Here is a 19398-nt window from a genome sequence, read left to right on the forward strand (position 1 = left end):
CATCTAAGAAAATAATACGTGAGGGAGTCAGAATAGGAATTTGGTTATTCATGTTAGATAATGTGCGCACTTCACTGCCGTCGCCTAGTAGCCTGATGCTGTGTAAGCGCGACCCCTAGAGGACATTTCACGTCATATGGTTATTTTAGTGCCCTTAATGTAGAAATGGGGAGGTAGCGTTGTTGCTCCGAAAATATATAAGGACCTATACCCTTCCAGAAGAAATACAGTAAATCATAACGATTCAGTCCGCACCAAATCAAGTAAAGTAACCTTTATTCAAGATTTCCTTATTTTATTACAAAAAACCAATCGCAAGAACAGCTTGGAATTGCAAATTGGAATGATTGTTGGGGGGTAATAGGAAAACTGAAAATGGACCCAAACGCTGTGGTTTTGAAATCTTGGCTGCGATTTTTGTTCTGCCGCATTTAAAAAGAAGGCACCTCCTTCTTCATCCTCATGATGACCACGGCCCCCCTCTTCATCGGGACACACAACGGGTCTGGCGTCAATTCCAAAGCGGCCAGCACCCGATCTCCTCTTCCCTCCCCTGCACACAGTGCCGTTTAATGTGATGCTTCAGTAGTGCTCTACTCCTTGGCCACCGCGTAGGGCTTGTCCACATCGATCTTGCCAGAGTCGCGGATGGAGACCTCGAGGAGGGGCTTGTCCCTGCTGTCGGTCTTGGTGGCCTCAATCCTCTTCACAACATCCTGAAAGAAAAAGGATAATAAATGGAGGCTCCCACGAAGAACAACCACGAGCGGAGGCGGAAACAAAGGGTCCAATATGGTTGGTGCAAACTTTTATCCAAAGAGACTTACAAAAAGTACATTTGTCAGAAATAAGAAACATATCGCTGTCGGTACAGTAAGGATGTTCATAGAAACAAGTGCCAAGCACTAACAAATGCAAGGTTAACCCATTTAACCAAAGATATCTAGAATAAGATGCTATACAGCGACAGCTAGTATTTTCTTAAGGTATAAAGTAGGGATGGGCATAATTAATCGATGCTCGATAATCGATCGTTAAGAAATGCGTCGATCAACTTATATTGTTATCGATCAAAAGGACGTTGTGTTGCATACTGTGAGTCTTGAAGCATTTAATTGAATATCACTATGTGGGAGAAATACCACCCTGCCGACTGGTGGAAAGTGAATGGAAGAAGGTTCCTGTCAAAGTTAGCGCGACAATACCTCTGCATCCCCGCAACTTCGGTCCCGTCAGAGCGGGTGTTTTCTGCTGCTGGACTGACAGTTACAAGGCTGCGTTCGCGTCTGACCCGCGAGCATGTTAACATGCTTATATTCCTAAATAAAAATATGTAGGCTGGAGTTATGCTATGGACAGTTGGGACAGTCACCACCGTATGCGAGTCGCTCTTTTTTTTCTTAATGTGTCGTCTCTCGCTCCGCTTTTCTTTCGGCTTCGTGCCTCTTGGAGTCGTTACATTTTGCCAAAACTGTGATATTTTAGCAACAAGTTCAGCCTTATATATGTTCAATAAGGTATTGCTTTTAGATAGACTAGTTCATGCAATTGTTTGTAAATGGGTGGCTCATCTTTTTGTTGCGAGCCTTTCCGCGCGCCGGCTGCAGCCTATAGGCATTATATGTCGGCCTTTTTCCCCCCGTTTTTTCAAAACAGTTATACCGTTTAATGCCCACTTTTAGCCTACTGCCTTTGTTTGATTATTGTTGTCCGATAAGTTGGCTACTTATTGTAATTGGAATAGGCTACAGATTTAGTCTTGTTGAATCGTTTCCAAACCTTTAAGAGCGCCTGTAGGCGCATTGTTCGGACTTTACGAGCGCCGCATAGGCCTATAACCTATAATGCCTGTATTTATTATTTTAAAACTATTAGACAGTTGTAGGTCTTCAAGTTAACTGTATTGTATTAATGTTGGCCCATACATTATTGTTGGAATAAAGATTTCATTGATAAAAACATGCTGCATTTTCTACCAACGGGAATTTCAATATAGCCTAGAAAAAAGTTAATGATTAATCGATAATTGATCGATAACTCTAGCGATGCTCGATCAAGGAAATTTCTTCAAATGCCCATCCCTAGTATAAAGTGTCTGAATGCAGATTTGTAGCACCAATACTAGTTAATCATCAGGTTGTCAAATGATGAAGCCTGTACAAATCGGGTTATGGTTCAGTAATAACAAGACACTCACAAAGCCCTCCAGGATCTTTCCAAAGACCACGTGCTTCCCGTCCAGCCAGGGAGTCTGGATGGTGGTGATGAAGAACTGGGAGCCGTTGGTGTCCTTGCCGGCGTTGGCCATGCTCAGCCAGCCCTTGCCGTAGTGCTTCAGCTTGAAGTTCTCATCGGGGAAGCGGTCTCCGTAGATGCTCTTGCCTAGAACACGGGGAGTCAAGGAATCGTTGTCAGTATTGAGAATAAAAACGATTCTACGCCTAGGACTAGGCTCGGAAACACAAGACTAATAACCACGCCCCACCCCGTAACAGGTACTACTTGATTTGTTGTTGCAGTTTAACACTATTTGAATAGAAGGGCGAGGTGTATCCTCCAGGATTTGTTTAATGTGCTCCTGTGAGCACCATAATATAACAAATAATATTTTGCAAGCACATTTGGTACGCCACCCACATTGGTTTGCCAATGACTTTAGTGCAAATATAGTTTTGCTGTATCCAGTTTTGACATATGCGTTTTATGACACTGCTGCTTATGTTCTACACAATCAATTAGTCTACTTTCTATTAATAAATCACTTGTTTAGGCTTCATACATTTAGCCAGTCAAGAGCTTATGCCACAACAATTTCCATTGTGGAGCAGACTTCTACATTACATTATACACATGCAGGGGTATCAAGAGGAGCGCTAAGCTGGGCTTTACCTCCAGTGCCATCACCCCTGGTGAAGTCTCCACCCTGGATCATAAAGTCCTTGATGACACGATGGAATTTGCTGCCTTTGTAGCCGAATCCTTTCTGTAAAGAACAATGAGTTGTTCAATGTGTTTAACTCCCGCTATGAATACAATCAATCATTATTCGAGTAGGGATGAGAGGAAATAGTACAACAATTGAAGGGAGATTAATTTATGGAGGTGACGTGACATAATGACATCATGTGGCCTACTTAAAACTGTATGGTAAGTTTACTTATTAAGGATTAAGATGACTGCCATTGAACTTGACATTTATAAATCAAGCTCTTTGAATATGAACCCAGGATGAGGCCAGCAGGTTCGCAGCACGCTACATTATACAGTCCATCAGTAGTAGTAGTAGTAGTAGTAGTAGTAGTAGTAGAAGATGGTGTCCAAACAACACCCAAGATAAGAAACAATAGTTGTTTCAAGGCCTACATTTTGGAATGTTGCACAGCATCTTGAGCCAAGGGATACTGGACATTAAGAAAGAGGTCCTCCCATGCCTCACTTTCGAAACTGTGCTAATGCTCTCCTTCCATGGTGTACCCATGCTTACACGGCCACAAGAGCTAGGCATCAAAGCCTTGACTGTCGCAGTTTTAGCAGGGTGCTTTAAAAAGAAGGGTATATACACACAATAAAATTCCAATAGACTGTTCAAAACTATGCATTTGACTTGACGTCTTTGCTTTATCTTCCAGCAATTTGTTTATTTATTTTTAAATAATGGATTTATCAGTTATACAACATTTTTGGTCAAATACGAAATGCTAGTATAACCAAGTACCCCAATGCAATTAGGGGATTTTTAAAATTTCATCAGATTTTCCATCCATAACTAGAACAAAAGCATGCAAGGCAGTTTACATTCAGAAACCCAGTTCAAGGAGTCCGTAATACAGGTCATAATTTTGAGAGAAACCCCTGCATAAGACTAATCTCCTCCTAGTGGTCTCAGACTCCTTACCTCCCCTGTGGCCAATGCGACAAAGTTCTCCACAGTTTTGGGAACGGTCTTCCCAAACACTCCAATCACAATTCTTCCCACTTCCTCATCTCCAATGTTCATATCAAAGTACACCTGAAAAGGAAACACAAATGTGTTTAACATATTAGTTCTGATCCTAAGTAAAAAGGGCATCTGCCAACATGCTGAACATCCCCTTGCAGGTTTGCAGTATGTATACGTGGCCAACAGAGCCGCAGCAACGGGGAGCAGTCTGGGCCTGACCTGGACACAACCTGCAACCAAGAGCTTAATTTCCCCATCAATAAACATCTGGACTAGCAGGAACGCAGATATATACGTGAGAAACCCTCACTTTGAATTTTAAACAACCAGGACGCCATAAAATCAGTGCATGCAGCAACCGCCTAGCGCTTGACAGGCGGCTAGCCAACAGCTAGCAACGGCGTAGACACACACTGGTGTTTAGGCCAACACGGAGCTAGCCTCAGACGCGGAGCTCCGCCGTGGAGCCCTGACGGCGGGGCTTGGCTAGCTGGCTCTGGTTGATCCGCACCGACCGCCACTAGCTTAGCAAGGCGGCGCATACCTTCGCGGTGACTTTAGGCCCCTTCTTCTTTTCATCGGCGTCGGAACCGCTCGGGAAGAGAAGGAAAACCACCGATCCCACAATGAGCGTGGCAGCAACTAGGAACTTCATTCTCCTCTCGCAGATCCTGACCATTAACGAGGAAAAAGGAGCTGCCGAACGACGGCCTATTTATCCTAATGTGTGTCGGGTGTCGGGGGTGGAGACTGCAACGACGGGCCGGGTCTGAAGCAGCGGTCTGCTCTTCCTGATGGATGCCCAATCTGGCAGTGTTGCCAGATTCTGCCAGAATTCCCAACACTGGCTGAAGCGCGCTGCAGACAGATTGGGCGGGAAATTTGACCCAATCTGGCAACACTGCTCATAGTGGCGTGGCTTTCCGGGACCAGACACACGCATGTTGCACTGATTGGTTCGTCTCTTTGAGCATTCAAGCCAATCAAAGGTCAACGCGTACAAGGGGAACTGAAAAATACATGTTCAGGCACGCATTCACGTCTTCCATTGGGTCCATGGTTCACGACGACATACCGATGTCGGTTACACTTTTTGAAGTGTAGCAGAGCAGCAGCCTAAATAGCCTAAAATCATAATAATTTCGTGAAGTAAGAAATCAGGAAGAATTTTGTCTTCACACAACAAATACTATTGACCTTTTTAAAATGACCACACTGGTGTGGAGATCCAATGTGCCAGAAAAAAAAGTAATGCATGAAGTGAATGGTCAAATACATGGTTCACTCCAATGGGTCCATCATTTCACTGCTGCCACAGTGAAAAAAGCCCATCAGTGGCTGTATTTCATCAGACTGCTCAGGAAATCGGGACTAAACCAGCGTCCTCTTACCCTGGCCTACAGTGGACTTGTAGAGAGCATTCTCACTTCAGGTATCACTGTCTGGTACGGGCAGGGCCGTTGCACCAAATCCTGGACCCTGTATACAAGAGGTACTGACTATTTTAATCACTATCTACTGTGGTGCTGAATGCAATTCACAACATGCTGTCCTTATCTAAATTTCTCTCTCTCTCTCTCTCTCTCTCTCTCTCTCTCTCTCTCTCTCTCTCTCTCTCTCTCTCTCTCTCTCTCTCTCTCTCTCTCTCTCTCTCTCTCTCTCTCTCTCTCTCTCTCTCTCTCTCTCTTTGTATTAATACTGTACCTGACTTGGGAAGCCCTGCACAAGAATTCGTATGTGTTTGGACTGTCTGGTTTATGCACAAATGGCGAATAAAAACATTAGAACTTTGAACTTGTACTTTGATTCAGCATCGACTAAAAAACCTACAAAGAATAATCGTTTTAACAGAACCCAAACAAATCTATTTGACTGTTGTTTCACGTTCTTTAGAACCGTCTACATGTCTTTATCGTGCATGCTAAATAAAGCTCTGGGACACACTAAATACACAAAGATGCATTTAAGAACAATTGCATAATTTATGGATTTGTTTGTGTGTGTGTGTGTGTGTTTGTGTGTGTGTGTGTGTGTGTGTGTGTGTGTGTGTGTGTGTGTGTGTGTGTGCGCGCATGTGTGTGTGGGTGTGTGCACGCGAGTGTGTTTGTATGTTTGTAGTCCCAGCTGTTCCAGCTGCATTTACAACAAAACAAAATAAAGAGGTGCAACATCTGAGTCCCTTTCAACCAATGAATGAATGATACACAGCGTTTGCACACTGCTGACCTCCCAGGACGTCCCGCACATTAAATAACTGTCCCCTCCTGACACGACTCCACTCCCCTCAGATGGGAACATACATGATCAGAGGGAGGTCATCCAGGACTCTGTCGACTTGGGGGAGCTCAACCAACTTCATGTGAAAGCCAGCAAGACCGAGATGATGGTGATGAACTTCTGCAGGAAGAAGCCCCAGACTAGACCGCTCCACACCCAGAGATTGGGCGTTGAGATAGTGTAGGAGTGTACAGATATCTGGGTGATCAACTTAACCAAAAACTGGACGGGTAGGATAACACGAATGTCCGGTACCCATTAGCCAAAGTTGTCTTCATTTGCTGAGGAGTCCTTGGCAGTGTGCAGGACCGTGTTTAATAAAAAAAAAATTGATACTATGGTGGCATCTTTGATATTCTATGCACTGGTCTGCTGGGAGGTGGAAGCGCTGAGAGGGATAGAAAAAGACTGGCTTGTGAGGGCTAGCTCTGTCCTGGACTGCCCTCTAGATTTGCAGCTGAAAGCGCTGCGCTAAGCACCAGATTGCTACACCAACGGTGTGAGAAGAAGCACTCCCAGAGGACTTTTGTCTCTTCTACACTAAGGTAACATAATGGAACAATGTTGTTCTCTCCGTCAATATCACCCACCACCTACGACAACGCAGCTACTTTGCACAATTTATCTCAGGCTATACACTTATATATTCATAGTAAACATACACAAATTATCCTGTGAATTTCAATTTTTTGTATAATCCTACATACCATGTGTGTATTACATTCATGTGAGCAATGATCCATCATGGTTATATCTGCGCAAGATATGAGAAAGTAAGTCGGATTGGTTCAACTGAGACCTAAGTGGATGTGGGTGCTTTTACATCGATATATAACACAAGGATATTAAGGATGTACCAGATTTATTATTACAAATCATTCAAATGGTCAGGAGATACTTCAATGAGAAATTGCCTTTTGAGACATCAAATCGACACTATTTACAATTACAAATTAACCTAAAAAAACCTTTTCCTATTGATTCAAAGCCTTTATAACAATGCATAATGCATTTTAATCTCTGTTATTCATTATTAAAATAATGGTGGTTATATCAAACCAGTTAACTATATAGCAAAAGTCAAACTATAAAGATGATTCAGATGCTGTTGATATTCCAGCTGCAATGTGATTTAGAATTCAGTGCAAATTCTGTGTAAAATAAAGATAAAACCGATATATTTAATTATATTATTTAATTTATTACTTTTTGTATCACTTAGTCACTTTTTTCTTTGACTTTTGACTCAAGATTATGTGATTGTAAACGTAAAGCTTCCTCAATGGTTTAACGTGAGGCGATATGGGGGGAGTTCCCATTTCCACTTCTTACACAATCAATGAGTGACAGCTGTTCATCATCAACTCATTATGCTTTGATTGGTCAGCTGGTGGCCGCCAACATTTAAAAACCCTCCTCAACCCTTTGGGAAGAATGTGCTAAATCCCATTTGGAACCATGGCAGCATTTCTAATTACATGGTAAGCGAGGAGGATTTAGCAATGTTTCATGATTGATTATGGTTTTTTTTTAACATTTGTTCCGTTTTAGTGTCATCATCCAAGCAGTCCTGCTTTGGGTTATCGAATGTAGACCTCTTAAAAATGGTATGTATATTATTAAAGTGTAGCTTTTTGTTTAAATTCACTTTAATGTGTTCACATGTGTGGCTGATCTTTGCTTATGTTTAGGCCCCATGTATAAAGCTGGGTCCACTGGCGGTGGCTCTTATAAAGCGCCAGGAGTCTACCAGTCTGAGGTAGTGGTAAACCCTGGCTATGGTGGTACCAGTTCCCAGTCTGGCCATGGATACCAGGATGGGTCTGCTATGGCTCCTCCCCCTGGATATAACCCAGATTCCACACATGGAGCATCTCAAGGTAACCTTGAACGAATAATACAAATATGCAAGCGTACTCCTGTTAGCAATGTTAAATGAATTGTACAATTAAAAAGCATTTTTTGGTTTTGAGCTCTATGAAAGACTAAGGTTTTATCCATGGGTTCACACTCACGGCTACCTTGTATTCATTTTAAGCATGGCCAGACACGACTCATTGATTGTTATAATGTGCAATGGTGTATGGCTATATTATGACGTCATAGAAGGTTTGAGAAGTATAACCATTCCTTGCACCCTGCCTATGATTTTCTTTATTTTCACAGGCACTTTAACATTTAGCCTATAGCTAACAGCTGTTTTGGTAGTAAGCAATTTGTCATGTTGCTCTACTTTCTAGATGGCTCCTGGGTTATTTCTCCTATCACCTTCTCCGGAGGGCATGGTGGTTCATCCACCAGTAATGGCAGCCCATCTGCTTTACCTCCTCCCCCGGAGTCCTTCCCAGGAGAGCTGCTCCAGGTCGAGGCCACGAACGAGAAAGGTGCCTACGAGTCTGAGACCCAGGAGAAAGGCACCCCTCCATGGGCTGCCAGCGCCCCTCCACTGCCTGCCAGCGCTCCTCAACAAGGAGCCTCTATGCCCAGTGCCTTTTCCCGGGGGTCTTCCTTTCCTTTCAATATGAGGTTCCTCAGAGGCCAGTACCTTACAGGAACCTACACTGACTACACCAGTAGCTTGGAGAATGGCAGAGATGACTCGCAGGAGAACCACTACATCGTTTATGACTCTCCCAGCAGCAGTGAGCAGCAGCAGCAGTGGGAGGAAGAGCAGCAGCAGCAGCAGCAGCAGCAGCGGGAGGAAGAGGAGCAGTGGGAGGGGCAACAGCAGGAGTGGGACAGTGTGCAACCAGTGTGGCAGCAGCAGCAGGGCCAGACCAGAGCCTCTCCTCAGAGCGTCCTGATGGCCAGTCTGGGAATGCCATCAGGATATGGACAACAAGCCACTAGGTATTACCAGTAGCCAACCGCTAGGCAGCAAGTATCAGGGGGAAAGCCCTCGGTGAGTGCTGTATATGGAGGGTACAAGGGATGGAAGTGAACCCTTGATCATTAACATGTTGTCGGTTTGGTCAATAAAACTACAAATGTAACTTCCATGTATTGTGTACTGCTTGACTTTATTTTACTAGAGACAACATTCTGCACGCACACGTCTACAACAAGAGAGCATTTGTTCCTAATTTTGCCGACTACCATGATCCATAGCCGCATGATTAAGGGTTAATTGCAGGTATAGAGCTCGTAAGTCGCCATTGCACATGGGACCTATGAGACCGAAAAATTTTTTTGAGAAAGTAATTATTTTCTGATCCAAGTCTTTATATGCCCCGGATTACACTGTTTGTGGATTTAAATGATATTTCATGCAAAAAAATAAATAATTTAGCGGGTAGGAGTTTGATAGGGTTAGTTTAGTGTAGGGCGCTTTGTGGAAAACAACCGCTGCTCTCGACGCGTATGATATACGTCACACCACTCGCAAACATATCCCGCAGTCGGAACATGGCAGTGTCTTTGGTGCACTTTACCACCTTTCAAGGAGAGCACAAAAGCCTTGATCGAGGTGAAAAGTTTTTTTTATTTTTGCCTATGTGGATCTCGTACTTGATGTAAGTCATACTTTATTTTTTACTAGCCTTTATATTTGCTCCTCCAAAAGCAGCTTTAACCATCAGCAGGCCAGCTCCCCGAAAGCCCTGTGGCCTGTGCAGCGACACAAAACCAGGTGCTTCGGAGCACTGGTCGCTGGTCAGGTGCTCGAAAAATTAGCTGAATTACCTCCAGGTGCGGTGTCTTGGACTCTGCATGATCCCTTTCCCAGTGGCCAGACAATTGTCACTTGTTGGAGTCCATCCGTAAATCTCTAGAAAGATCAGGCTTTTCTAGGGGTTCATTCCTCCCAGGCCAAGTATGTACCCGCATGGGGTGGGTACATAGAATTTAGGCTGGTTTGAAAAAAACATTGAGTTTGCATTCAGGTGTTTATTGTGCTCACGCATTGGCATTTTTTCTGCTGCTGTCTGTTCTTTACACAGACCTTGTGTGTTTTGTGTGTATGAAAGTTGTTCATAGTCAAGGTTTTATTAAGGTGTGTATTTGCCATTGCAAAAATATATGGTTAATCCATTTTCTGGCAATATGCGTTTTGGGCTGGCTGAAGATAGACGGTTTTTAGGCGGAAATTGGCCAATCCGATCTGGCAACAGCTTTACCTGAATAAACCACGTGTACCTGGCCAAAAACAACGATACCACAGAAGATTAAATGTACGTTTCATCAATTGGCAATAAGAGTTTAGGTTAAAATAGACCTATCCTGGAAAACGGGGTTATGCCGTCACTGACTCCCTAAAACGAACAGCAAGGTCTAGTGTGCCGCACTAGGCTGAAGAGGTGCCATATTACTTTCTTATTTACATAACACCCGGTCTGATAATAAGTCATTTCATTCTGCAACGCATTTTAATGTGTGGTTGGCGAGTTGCCAGGGATTAGCCATATTTACAAAGATAAATTAAAATCGTTATTTGACCACCAGGGGTCAATGTAAGATCACGTATGATCCATATTTGACTGCCTCTGCTCCCTGCGCTATTTTTCTGTCATGATTGTTATCTTTTTTCTTCTTATTCTTAAAAAATGATTAAAAAGAGAGACATGTTGCAGGCGTAGATCGAACTCGTGCTCCCCATGCCATACTTAGGTGGTGCCATGTTTAGACATCCTTCTTAAACTAACATGATCAAAAGTAAGCCCTACCTGATGAGCAGCAGCGTCAATAGTAAAGCTAAATTAATTTCGTTTTCACTGCATTCCTAAATTTTTCTCTTTTTCCATTTTTCTCCCTTCCTCTCCCTCCTTTACTGTTTATTGTTCCCCAGCGTTCTCTCTCCGCTAGACCATCGTGAAACCACACATGATGTGGTGGGAGGTTATGATTTGCAATGCCCTAAACCTTAAGCCAAACATACCCCTTACACTCAAACCCAACCAATAAGAACCCCTTACCCTAATGTACTTTATAATAAATGAATACCTTAAGGGGCAGAATCCAGTTTTCTATGATAACTCACCTGGTAATTGATGACCACCAGAATTATATTAAAAAAAAATATATATATATTTGTACTAATAATAATAATAATAAATCCTTTTTCTATTCATCAAAGTAAGTTTATAACGTAACAATTTGTAAATGATAAATTCTGTTAAATTCTATTATTTTTAAATCTTTATACACCCACACCCACACTAACACAAACATACAGACACACACATACAGACACACACACACACACACACACACACACACACACACACACACACACACACACACACACACACACACACACACACACACACACACACACACACACACACACACACACACACACACAAACACACACAGCATGCTGGCAGCTGTGTCAGTCCTCATTCAAGCCATGTGACAGATCAGACACTCTATCGTCAGGAAGTGCTTTCATTGGCTGGCTGCAGACGCTGCTGTCAGCCAGTCAAATTATACTCCGAGAAATACGTACGGTTCCACTCTCGAGATTGATTCAAGATGAGATAGAAGAGAGAAGAGGAGAACACACATTCACAGACAAACAGACACACACACGCACACGCACACGCACACACACACACACACACACACACACACACACACACACACACACACACACACACACACACACACAGGTGTTCTCAAAAACACACCCTTTCAAGCACACATTACTTGGACAATAATTACTGCAATATCTTTTGAAAGAAAAAAGTCCTTCCAGAGTACAATAACGTGTGTCAGTGGGTCTCGTCTCGAAACACAGAATGCTCCCCAGCTGTCAACGACTCACTGTCAGGCGACGAGTGACACGCTTTTTATAGAGATCCTCAGTACACGCCCCCTTCCTTTTTTATTTCTCTCTGTTTTTATTATTCTCTCTCTCCTCCTCACTTCTGGACAATACAATCAATTCAACCTTGAATGAATCTCTGATAATTCACTTTCATGGATTATCATATAAGTACAGGACAAAACTGAATTACCAACAGTAGTACTAGCAAGAAGTAGGATTGAACAGAAAAAGTGTACTGGATCCGAATTTCTCCCTTTAGTTTGATCCATCGTCTGCCGGTTGTTTCGCTCACCCTCGCCAACACGCAGAAGTGGTAACAGCCAAGATGGCCGACACCCCGCTGCAGAACGTGCCCTCGGATCCTAACCCGTCATCGCGGGGGGTGCCCTGCTGCTCATCCAGACCCTCCGACCCGCTCTCTCACCAGCCCTGGTGGCCGAGGAACAGGAGGGACTGCCCTGGCCTCTGACTGCCTCCTGCAGCGATGGCTTCAGCGGCAGAAGGGATATCCTGCTGGGCTTGGATCTCGCTCCGTCTCTGAGCACCGCTCGGACCCTTTAAGGTACGATTAAGTCCTCCGTCAAGACAGCGGCTAGTTCGGACGAGGATGATTCATTCTGCAATTAAGGATTATTTAGTTGACTTTTCTATAAAGCAACAGGCTACAATCAAACCTGAGGGATAGCAACGCCTCTGTTATTACAACTAGTGTTTGGGGTACTCTTGGCAATAAGTGCCAACTGATTTTGGTTCCCTGGCCTCAATGCGGCTACTCCTCTTAGCATTTATACAACATCTAGCTCTAGTCACAGGCGTCGTATTCTATAGACTCAGAGTCCCAGACTAATTAAAAGGAATTTCGATGTATTCATATTATTCATTGCATTTCCCTTTCCACCTGGAATGTAACAATACCAGATAGGAGGCTTTGTTTCCCAGTACCGGCGGCCCATAATGAGGCATAGAAAAAGGTAAAACAATACAATAGTCTCTGCCTTTTGTTACTGTTGCTCTGCTCCCAACGGTTGAGACACAATTCGCAGCCACAAGAGATCCCCTTCAGCGACCGTTCCACACAGACGTGATGCGGGTGTCAACACAGTCTAGTGCATGAACAGCCGCATCACTGACTTCCTGCGAGCATCGGTTCCTCGTCTCGTGTGCGTGCGTGCGCGGAGCACAAATCAAACCTGCAGGAGGATTTCCCAGACACGGAACACACTGGCTTTGTCCGTGTTTTTATATAAATAGATGAACTGACTCATCCAAGAATCACACCCTGGCTCTCTCTCTCTCTCTCTCTCAAGCTCTCCCTATCGGTCGACACCTCTCTCCCCCCCTCTCTCGCCCTTCTCCCTCCCCCCTAACTGTGATTTACACACATCCCGCCTCACACACAAAGGAGGGATGGTGTCACTATGGAAACAAGGAGATGGTACCTCTTGAGATGAGGGTTAAGACAACAATGTGGCATGAGAGCTGCAACACAAACAGCTTTAACTCTACCTCCCAATCTGCTGCCTTGAACCATCAAATGAGTAATAGTCAGGCCATTAACTTCCTTGGGTTGTGTTTGTGTGTGTTTGTGTGTGTGTGTGTGTGTGTGTGTGTGTGTGTGTGTGTGTGTGTGTGTGTGTGTGTGTGTGTGAGTGTGTGTGTGTGTGTGTGTGTGTGTGTGTGTGTGTGTGTTCATTTGTGAAGGCGTGCCTTCGGAATAACACATGCACAAATTCCTCTTAGAACTATGTGTGTGTGTGTGTGTTTGATGTGTGTGCATGTCTGTGTGTGTATGCATGTGGGGATGCATGCATGAGTGGGTGTGCGTGAGTGCAGACCCCTACGTCTGTGTGTGTGTGCATACCCGTACGTTTGTGTGTGTGGGTATGCATGTGTGGGTGTGAGTGCAAACCCCACCGTGTGTGTGTGAATAGCCGTACGTTTGTGTGTGTGTGTGTGTGTGTGTGTGTGTGTGTGTGTGTGTGTGTGTGTGTGTGTGTGTGCGGGTGTGTCTCTGTGTAATTTGCACCACACATCTCTATAATAGGACTAATCCATTTGAATCCCAGCTGTCAGGGTCTCCTCAGCGTGATGAATGTGAGGCTGAATGAGTTGAGACGCACAGCTACACAGAGACACCGCAGCACCAGGTAAATATAGCTGTGTGTGTGTGTGTGTGTGTGTGTGTTCATGTGTGTGGCGCGCACGCACTAACACACACGCACGTTTGTGTTTATTAAAGCTGTGCACCACCTGTTTTCCTACCTGTCCTCAAGGTTGCCTTGAGGCGGGGTAGGGGGGAGGATAATGTTTAGTGGTTAGGGGTTTATAGCTAGTGGTAAGTGGTTAGTGGTGAGTGGTTAAAGGTTAGTGGTTAATGGCTAGTAGTGGTTAATGGTAAGTGGTATGTGGTTTGTGGTTAATAGTTAGTGATTAGTGGTTAGTAGTGGTTAATGGTAAGTAGATAGTGGTTAGTGGGGAGTGGTTAGTGGTTGGTAGTGGTTAATGGTTAGTGGTTGGGGGTTAGTGTACAGTGGTTTGTGGTTGGGGGAGCTCTAAGTAATCAGTAGCTGTAATCAGCACCATGGACAGAGACAGGCTCCTCTCTGCCTCACACCGCTCAGTGAGGGGCTGGATGATTCAGGGGGCAGAGAGACGGGTGTCTGTGAGGCTTTACGACAGAGAGAGGGTCCTCTCTGCCTCACACCGCTCAGTGAGGGGCTGGATGATACAGGGGGCAGAGAGATGGGTGTCTGTGAGGATTCAGGTCGGATTCAGACACTACTGCTCACCCTGATGTGTTTTCCCCGTCGATTGCTGGGAAAGACATAGAGAGAACGTATTGAGCTTCTGGTAAAACACCTGCCAGATGCTGCAGGAATCTCAAGGTGGATAATTATCCAGTTTGATGAGTTTAACACACCAACATTGTGTGTCCCAAACATCAAGCTTTCTATAGAAGAATTGTCTTTGATGAATTGAATAGAATTGAATTGAAAAGCTGTTGAAAACAGTGGCATCATGTGAAACAATGCAAAGGAAGGAACTGGAAGAAACAGAAAATAAAGGGTGAGAGATTGCAGAATGGTGCTGTATGGTGTGCACAAGTGTCTGGGGAGAAGGGGAGGGAGAGAGCTGGAGAGAGCGAGAGAGAGAGAGAGGTAGAGAGAGACAGAGAGGAGAGAGATAGAAAGAGATAATGAGAGGGAGACAGAAGAGAGAGAGAGATAGAGAGAGACAGACACAGAGAGAGAGAGAAACAGAGAGAGAGACACACACAAACAGGGAGCAAGCCAGAGAAAGAGAGAGAGAAAGAGAGAGGGAGAGAGAGAGAATGAGAGAGAGAGAGAGAGAGAGAGAGAGAGAGAGAGAGAGAGAGAGAGAGAGAGAGAGAGAGAGAGAGAGAGAGAGAGAGAGAGAGAGAGAGAGAGAGAGAGAGAGAGAGAGAGAGAGAGGGAGAGAGAGAGAGAGAGATGGTAAAACCTGCTCCCTGTAAGGATGATGTCAGACTCTGCAGCTGAGCAGCTCCCCGACTAGGAGGAAGACTCCGATCCCTGGTAAAGACGGACAGACGGACAGAGAAAGAGAGAAAGAGACAGAGCAACAGAGAGAGAGAGAGAGAGAGAGAGAGAGGGGGAGGGAGAAAGCCAGACAGAGTAAAAGAGAGAGGGAGAGCCAGGGAATGAGAGGAAGCGAGGCAGTGAGCAGACGGCTGATGGGAGCGGAGAGCATCTGCTGAATGAACGCGTGCAGGTGCGTATGATGATCGATTTTACACTACGCATCTTGAAGCCTCTCATACATGTTAAGAAGGCATTATTGGCTCTTACTGAATTTGGGTTGAGCAGTAATTAATTAAGTAATTAGCATCACAGGCAGACACTGGAGAAAGACTTATGCCTAACAATTCTTGTGTATGCTTTGCATTCCTTGCCGTGTCTGTGTGTGTGTGTGTGTGTGTGAGGTGTGTTTGTGTGCGTGCAAGGTGTGTGTGTGTGCATGTGTGCGTGCGCACGGGTGTGTGTGTGTGCGCGTGCCTGATGTGTGCGTGCGTGCCTGTTTTCTCTGTGTAGTGCTTCCACGCAATATCAGTACTGAACTGGAAGTATTTCCCCGCGATATAAAAGGGACCCAACATAAAGTTTGTTCCGTTATGTGATGCTGCGTTCCTAGAGCAGACCCGTCAACACACCAGGACTGGTTCAGGGGCTTCTCCGCCGTGCGTGGTGTTGCTCGTGGAGCGACGCCGTCTCTGGTGTTACAACCACGCTGGGAGGGGGGGCTCTCCTGCTGGTGAGAACCGCTGGCTGCTCCTTGGGGACAGGAGGGGACGGGGGACGGGGGACGGGGGGTGAAGCGGGGTTGCGCTACGCTCTGAGAGCCTCGCACCCCTGCATCACACCTCCCCACTAAAGAGCGGCATCGATACGCAGGCATGTGGGCGATAGGCTAAGCCAGGCACGGTGATAAACTATATTCTCTCCCGGAGTGGGATCTCTTCCCATGTACGCCGTATTGATCTGCTGCTGCTAGGATTAGTGATAATTGGCCACTGCGAGGCCGACGGGTTCTATAGGTCCTATGCGCTCTAAGGGTGTGTGTGTGTATGTGTGCGTGTGTGTCTGTGTGTGTATGTGTGAGATTGTGTGTGTATGTGTGTTCACGGTTTTGATGTGTGTGTGTGTGTGGATGTGTGGATGTGTTAATGGTTGAGAAATGTGTGTGTGTGTGTGTCTCTGTCTGAGTGTGTTAAGGATTGAGAGGTTTGAGTGAGATGTATGTGTGTTTGTGTATGTGTGTGTTTGTGTGTGTACGTGTGTGTATGTGTGCACTGCATCAGGCCACAGGTGCTGTGGCGGTACTTCTGTGAAATCTCTTTTATTTCTAGTTAACACACTCACAGGGAACCGGGATATGAAGACATATCACCACGAGCCAGATATGAACACACACACACACACACACACACACACAAACACACACACACACAATTGATGCAGTCACGCATACAAGCACACTCACGTATAGACAGACACACACACATACACAGACACACACACAGACACACACGCACACACACACTTGATGCAGTCACGCATACAAGCGCACACACATAGAGACAAACAGACAGACAGACAGACAGGCTCTCACTCACACTCACACACACACACACACACACACACACACACACACACACACACACACACACACACACACACACACACACACACACACACACACACACACACACAGAGGGAGATATTAAATGAGCCGCAGCATGGAGTAGGGTGAGAGAGGACACAGGTGTCAGCGTTGATCGCTCACATGCTGTCTCCCGAGCAGAGAGGCATCGAGGCAGGCGGCCAGGGGACGGGAGTGGGACAGACTAGAGAGAGATCCACAGGATGAGATACGGTTGCATCACTGTAGCTGCCGATGTAACAGTGAAAAAAAATAACTGACAGATGAACCACCATCCTGAAATATAATGAAATATAAAGCGTGGATTATAGCACGATTCATACACAGGGGTGTGTTTAATCCACTCTGGAATTAATAACTACCATTTCGGCAATTTTTTTTCCGCGGTGCTACACACTGGAGACTCATACACGGCGGTCCGTCCAGCCCCCTGTACGATATTTACTCTGCGGCTCTTCCTCAGACCCTCCCCCCTCGCCTTGCGTGATATGTTACCTGGCGGCCCACTCTGTGGACACCTGCTGTCTGCCGCGGTGTGGACACAGAGGGCCGTGCCGCTGGCGCTGCGCCGTGTTTGCAGAACGACCCATTTCTGTGTGCAGACCTGGAACATCAAACAGGTACTTTAGGCCCTCGCACGCAGCCCGTCCCCTCGTCCCGACGGCTATCGACCGGAATGACAAGCGTCCTCTGGTGGTTTAATGGTGGTCGGGGTTGGCACAAACATGGCCGCCCGCGTTCCCACTGCCGCGTCGTTAATAATAATATTAATAATAATAATACATTAAACGTATATAGCGCTTTGCTAAATGCTCATAGATGCTTTACAGAGTGAACTAAAATGAAATCATTTATTAAGATAGAGATAAATGTAAAAAGATAAAACAGGATCAAATATAATAGGTAGCTAAAGAACTAAAATAGGTCGAAAAAACTAGCGATTGTTAAATGGAGGAAGGGGAGAGAAGGGAGGAGGTTTTGTGGTGAAAGCGATCTTGAAAAGGTGGCTTTTGATGCAGAAATATTCTCGGCATCCATTTGGTTTTGCCGCTCTCTCCAAACATACATATATATGTATATGTATATATATGTATATATATATGTAGTTGTATATAATTACATGTTACCCACACGCCACTGGCTGATGAGGCTACCGCGGTAGACAGCGTGTTCAGAGGTTGTCAGGCTGAATTACTTTGATGTCTTCCTTTCGCCCGATTTGTTTCCTTTCCTTTGTTCACTCTGGGGGGTGTTTATGTTGAATTATTCATACACACACACACACACACACATTACACACACACACACACACACACACACACACACACACACACACACACACACACACACACACACACACACACACACACACACACACACACACACACACACACACACACACACACACACACACACACACACACACACACTCGGTGGTGTACACATAATTATTTCCAATCGCGTCCCAATCAAATTAATCACAACTCTCCACCTCCTCCGTGCTGGCGGAGCGGCTTGGAGATGGAATGTTCCCTGGCGGGCCTGCCCTCCATCACACATTCCCTCTCTCCCCCACCTCTCTCTTTCTCTCTCCCTCCCACCTCTCTATCTCTCTCTCTCTCCCTCTCTATTCCCCAACTTTTTCAATCCGTCTCTCTCTCCCTCCCCCACCTCTGTCTCCCCCTTTCACTCTCTATCTCTCTTCAACCCCCCTTTCTCTCTCTCTATGCCCAAAAACGTTAATTCTCTGCATTCTCTCCATCTCTCTCCCCTGTCTCTCTCTCTCCCCCCACCTCTCCATCTCTCTCTCTCTATTCCCCACCTTTGCCTTTCTCTCTATCTGCCCAATCTCTCTATCTCTCTCTCCCTCCACCACCTGGCTCTCTCTCTCTCTCTCTCTCTCTCTCTCTCTCTCTCTCTCTCCTCTCTCTCTCTCTCTCTCTCTCTCTCTCTCTCTCCCTCTCTCTCTCTCTCTCTCTCTCTCTCTCTCTCTCTCTCTCTCTCTCTCTCTCTCTCTCTCTCTCTCTCTCTCTCTCCCTCTCTCTCTCTCTCTACCTTTCTATCTCCCTCCACACCTCTTTCCATTTCTCTTGCTCTCCCCCCAACCTCACTCCTCTCTCTCCATCCCTGTAACCCCCTCCTTTCCCCCCCACCCACACTCTCCCTCCCCCCTCTTGCACTCTCTGTCCCCCACCCCTCCCTCTCTCTACCTGCCTCT

The 19398-nt window shown here is 45.5% G+C and overlaps 2 protein-coding genes and 1 non-coding gene across 3 annotated transcripts; 1 reads left to right on the forward strand and 2 right to left on the reverse strand.

The window, feature by feature from the left end:
• Positions 1-259: 259 nt before the first annotated feature.
• On the reverse strand, positions 260-4706 carry ppib (peptidylprolyl isomerase B (cyclophilin B)). Its single transcript, XM_056598702.1, has 5 exons — positions 4485-4706; positions 3896-4009; positions 2890-2983; positions 2198-2382; positions 260-716 (listed from the first exon to the last, which is right to left on the reverse strand). The coding sequence occupies exons 1-5, from the start codon at positions 4617-4619 to the stop codon at positions 594-596; spliced, it is 651 nt and encodes a 216-aa protein (XP_056454677.1). The 5' UTR covers positions 4620-4706; the 3' UTR covers positions 260-593.
• LOC130389926 (small nucleolar RNA SNORA81) lies at positions 3370-3553 on the reverse strand. Its single transcript, XR_008896703.1, has one exon. It is a non-coding gene; the product is annotated as a small nucleolar RNA SNORA81 (small nucleolar RNA).
• A 2937-nt stretch (positions 4707-7643) lies between the features above and the next one.
• On the forward strand, positions 7644-9233 carry LOC130389040 (ras-interacting protein RIP3-like). The gene is made up of 4 exons (XM_056598701.1): positions 7644-7698; positions 7769-7824; positions 7909-8097; positions 8458-9233. The coding sequence occupies exons 1-4, from the start codon at positions 7676-7678 to the stop codon at positions 9078-9080; spliced, it is 891 nt and encodes a 296-aa protein (XP_056454676.1). The 5' UTR covers positions 7644-7675; the 3' UTR covers positions 9081-9233.
• The last annotated feature ends 10165 nt before the right edge of the window (positions 9234-19398 follow it).

This window comes from Gadus chalcogrammus, chromosome 9 (assembly GCF_026213295.1).
Source record: "Gadus chalcogrammus isolate NIFS_2021 chromosome 9, NIFS_Gcha_1.0, whole genome shotgun sequence".
Classification (NCBI taxonomy): Eukaryota; Metazoa; Chordata; class Actinopteri; order Gadiformes; family Gadidae; genus Gadus; species Gadus chalcogrammus.

Bases quoted from the DNA above. Each gene is read 5' to 3' on its own strand.
- ppib (XM_056598702.1), bottom strand. From the start codon at position 4,619: ATGGTCAGGATCTGCGAGAGGAGAATGAAGTTCCTAGTTGCTGCCACG. The intron at 2,984-3,895 runs GTAAGGAGTCTG...TGTTCTTTACAG, and splicing joins TCGCATTGGCCACAGGGGAG to AAAGGATTCGGCTACAAAGG. The intron at 717-2,197 runs GTGAGTGTCTTG...TTTTTCTTTCAG, and splicing joins GAAAGATCCTGGAGGGCTTT to GATGTTGTGAAGAGGATTGA.
- LOC130389040 (XM_056598701.1), top strand. From the start codon at position 7,676: ATGGCAGCATTTCTAATTACATG. The intron at 7,699-7,768 runs GTAAGCGAGGAG...GTTCCGTTTTAG, and splicing joins GCAGCATTTCTAATTACATG to TGTCATCATCCAAGCAGTCC. The intron at 7,825-7,908 runs GTATGTATATTA...GCTTATGTTTAG, and splicing joins ATGTAGACCTCTTAAAAATG to GCCCCATGTATAAAGCTGGG.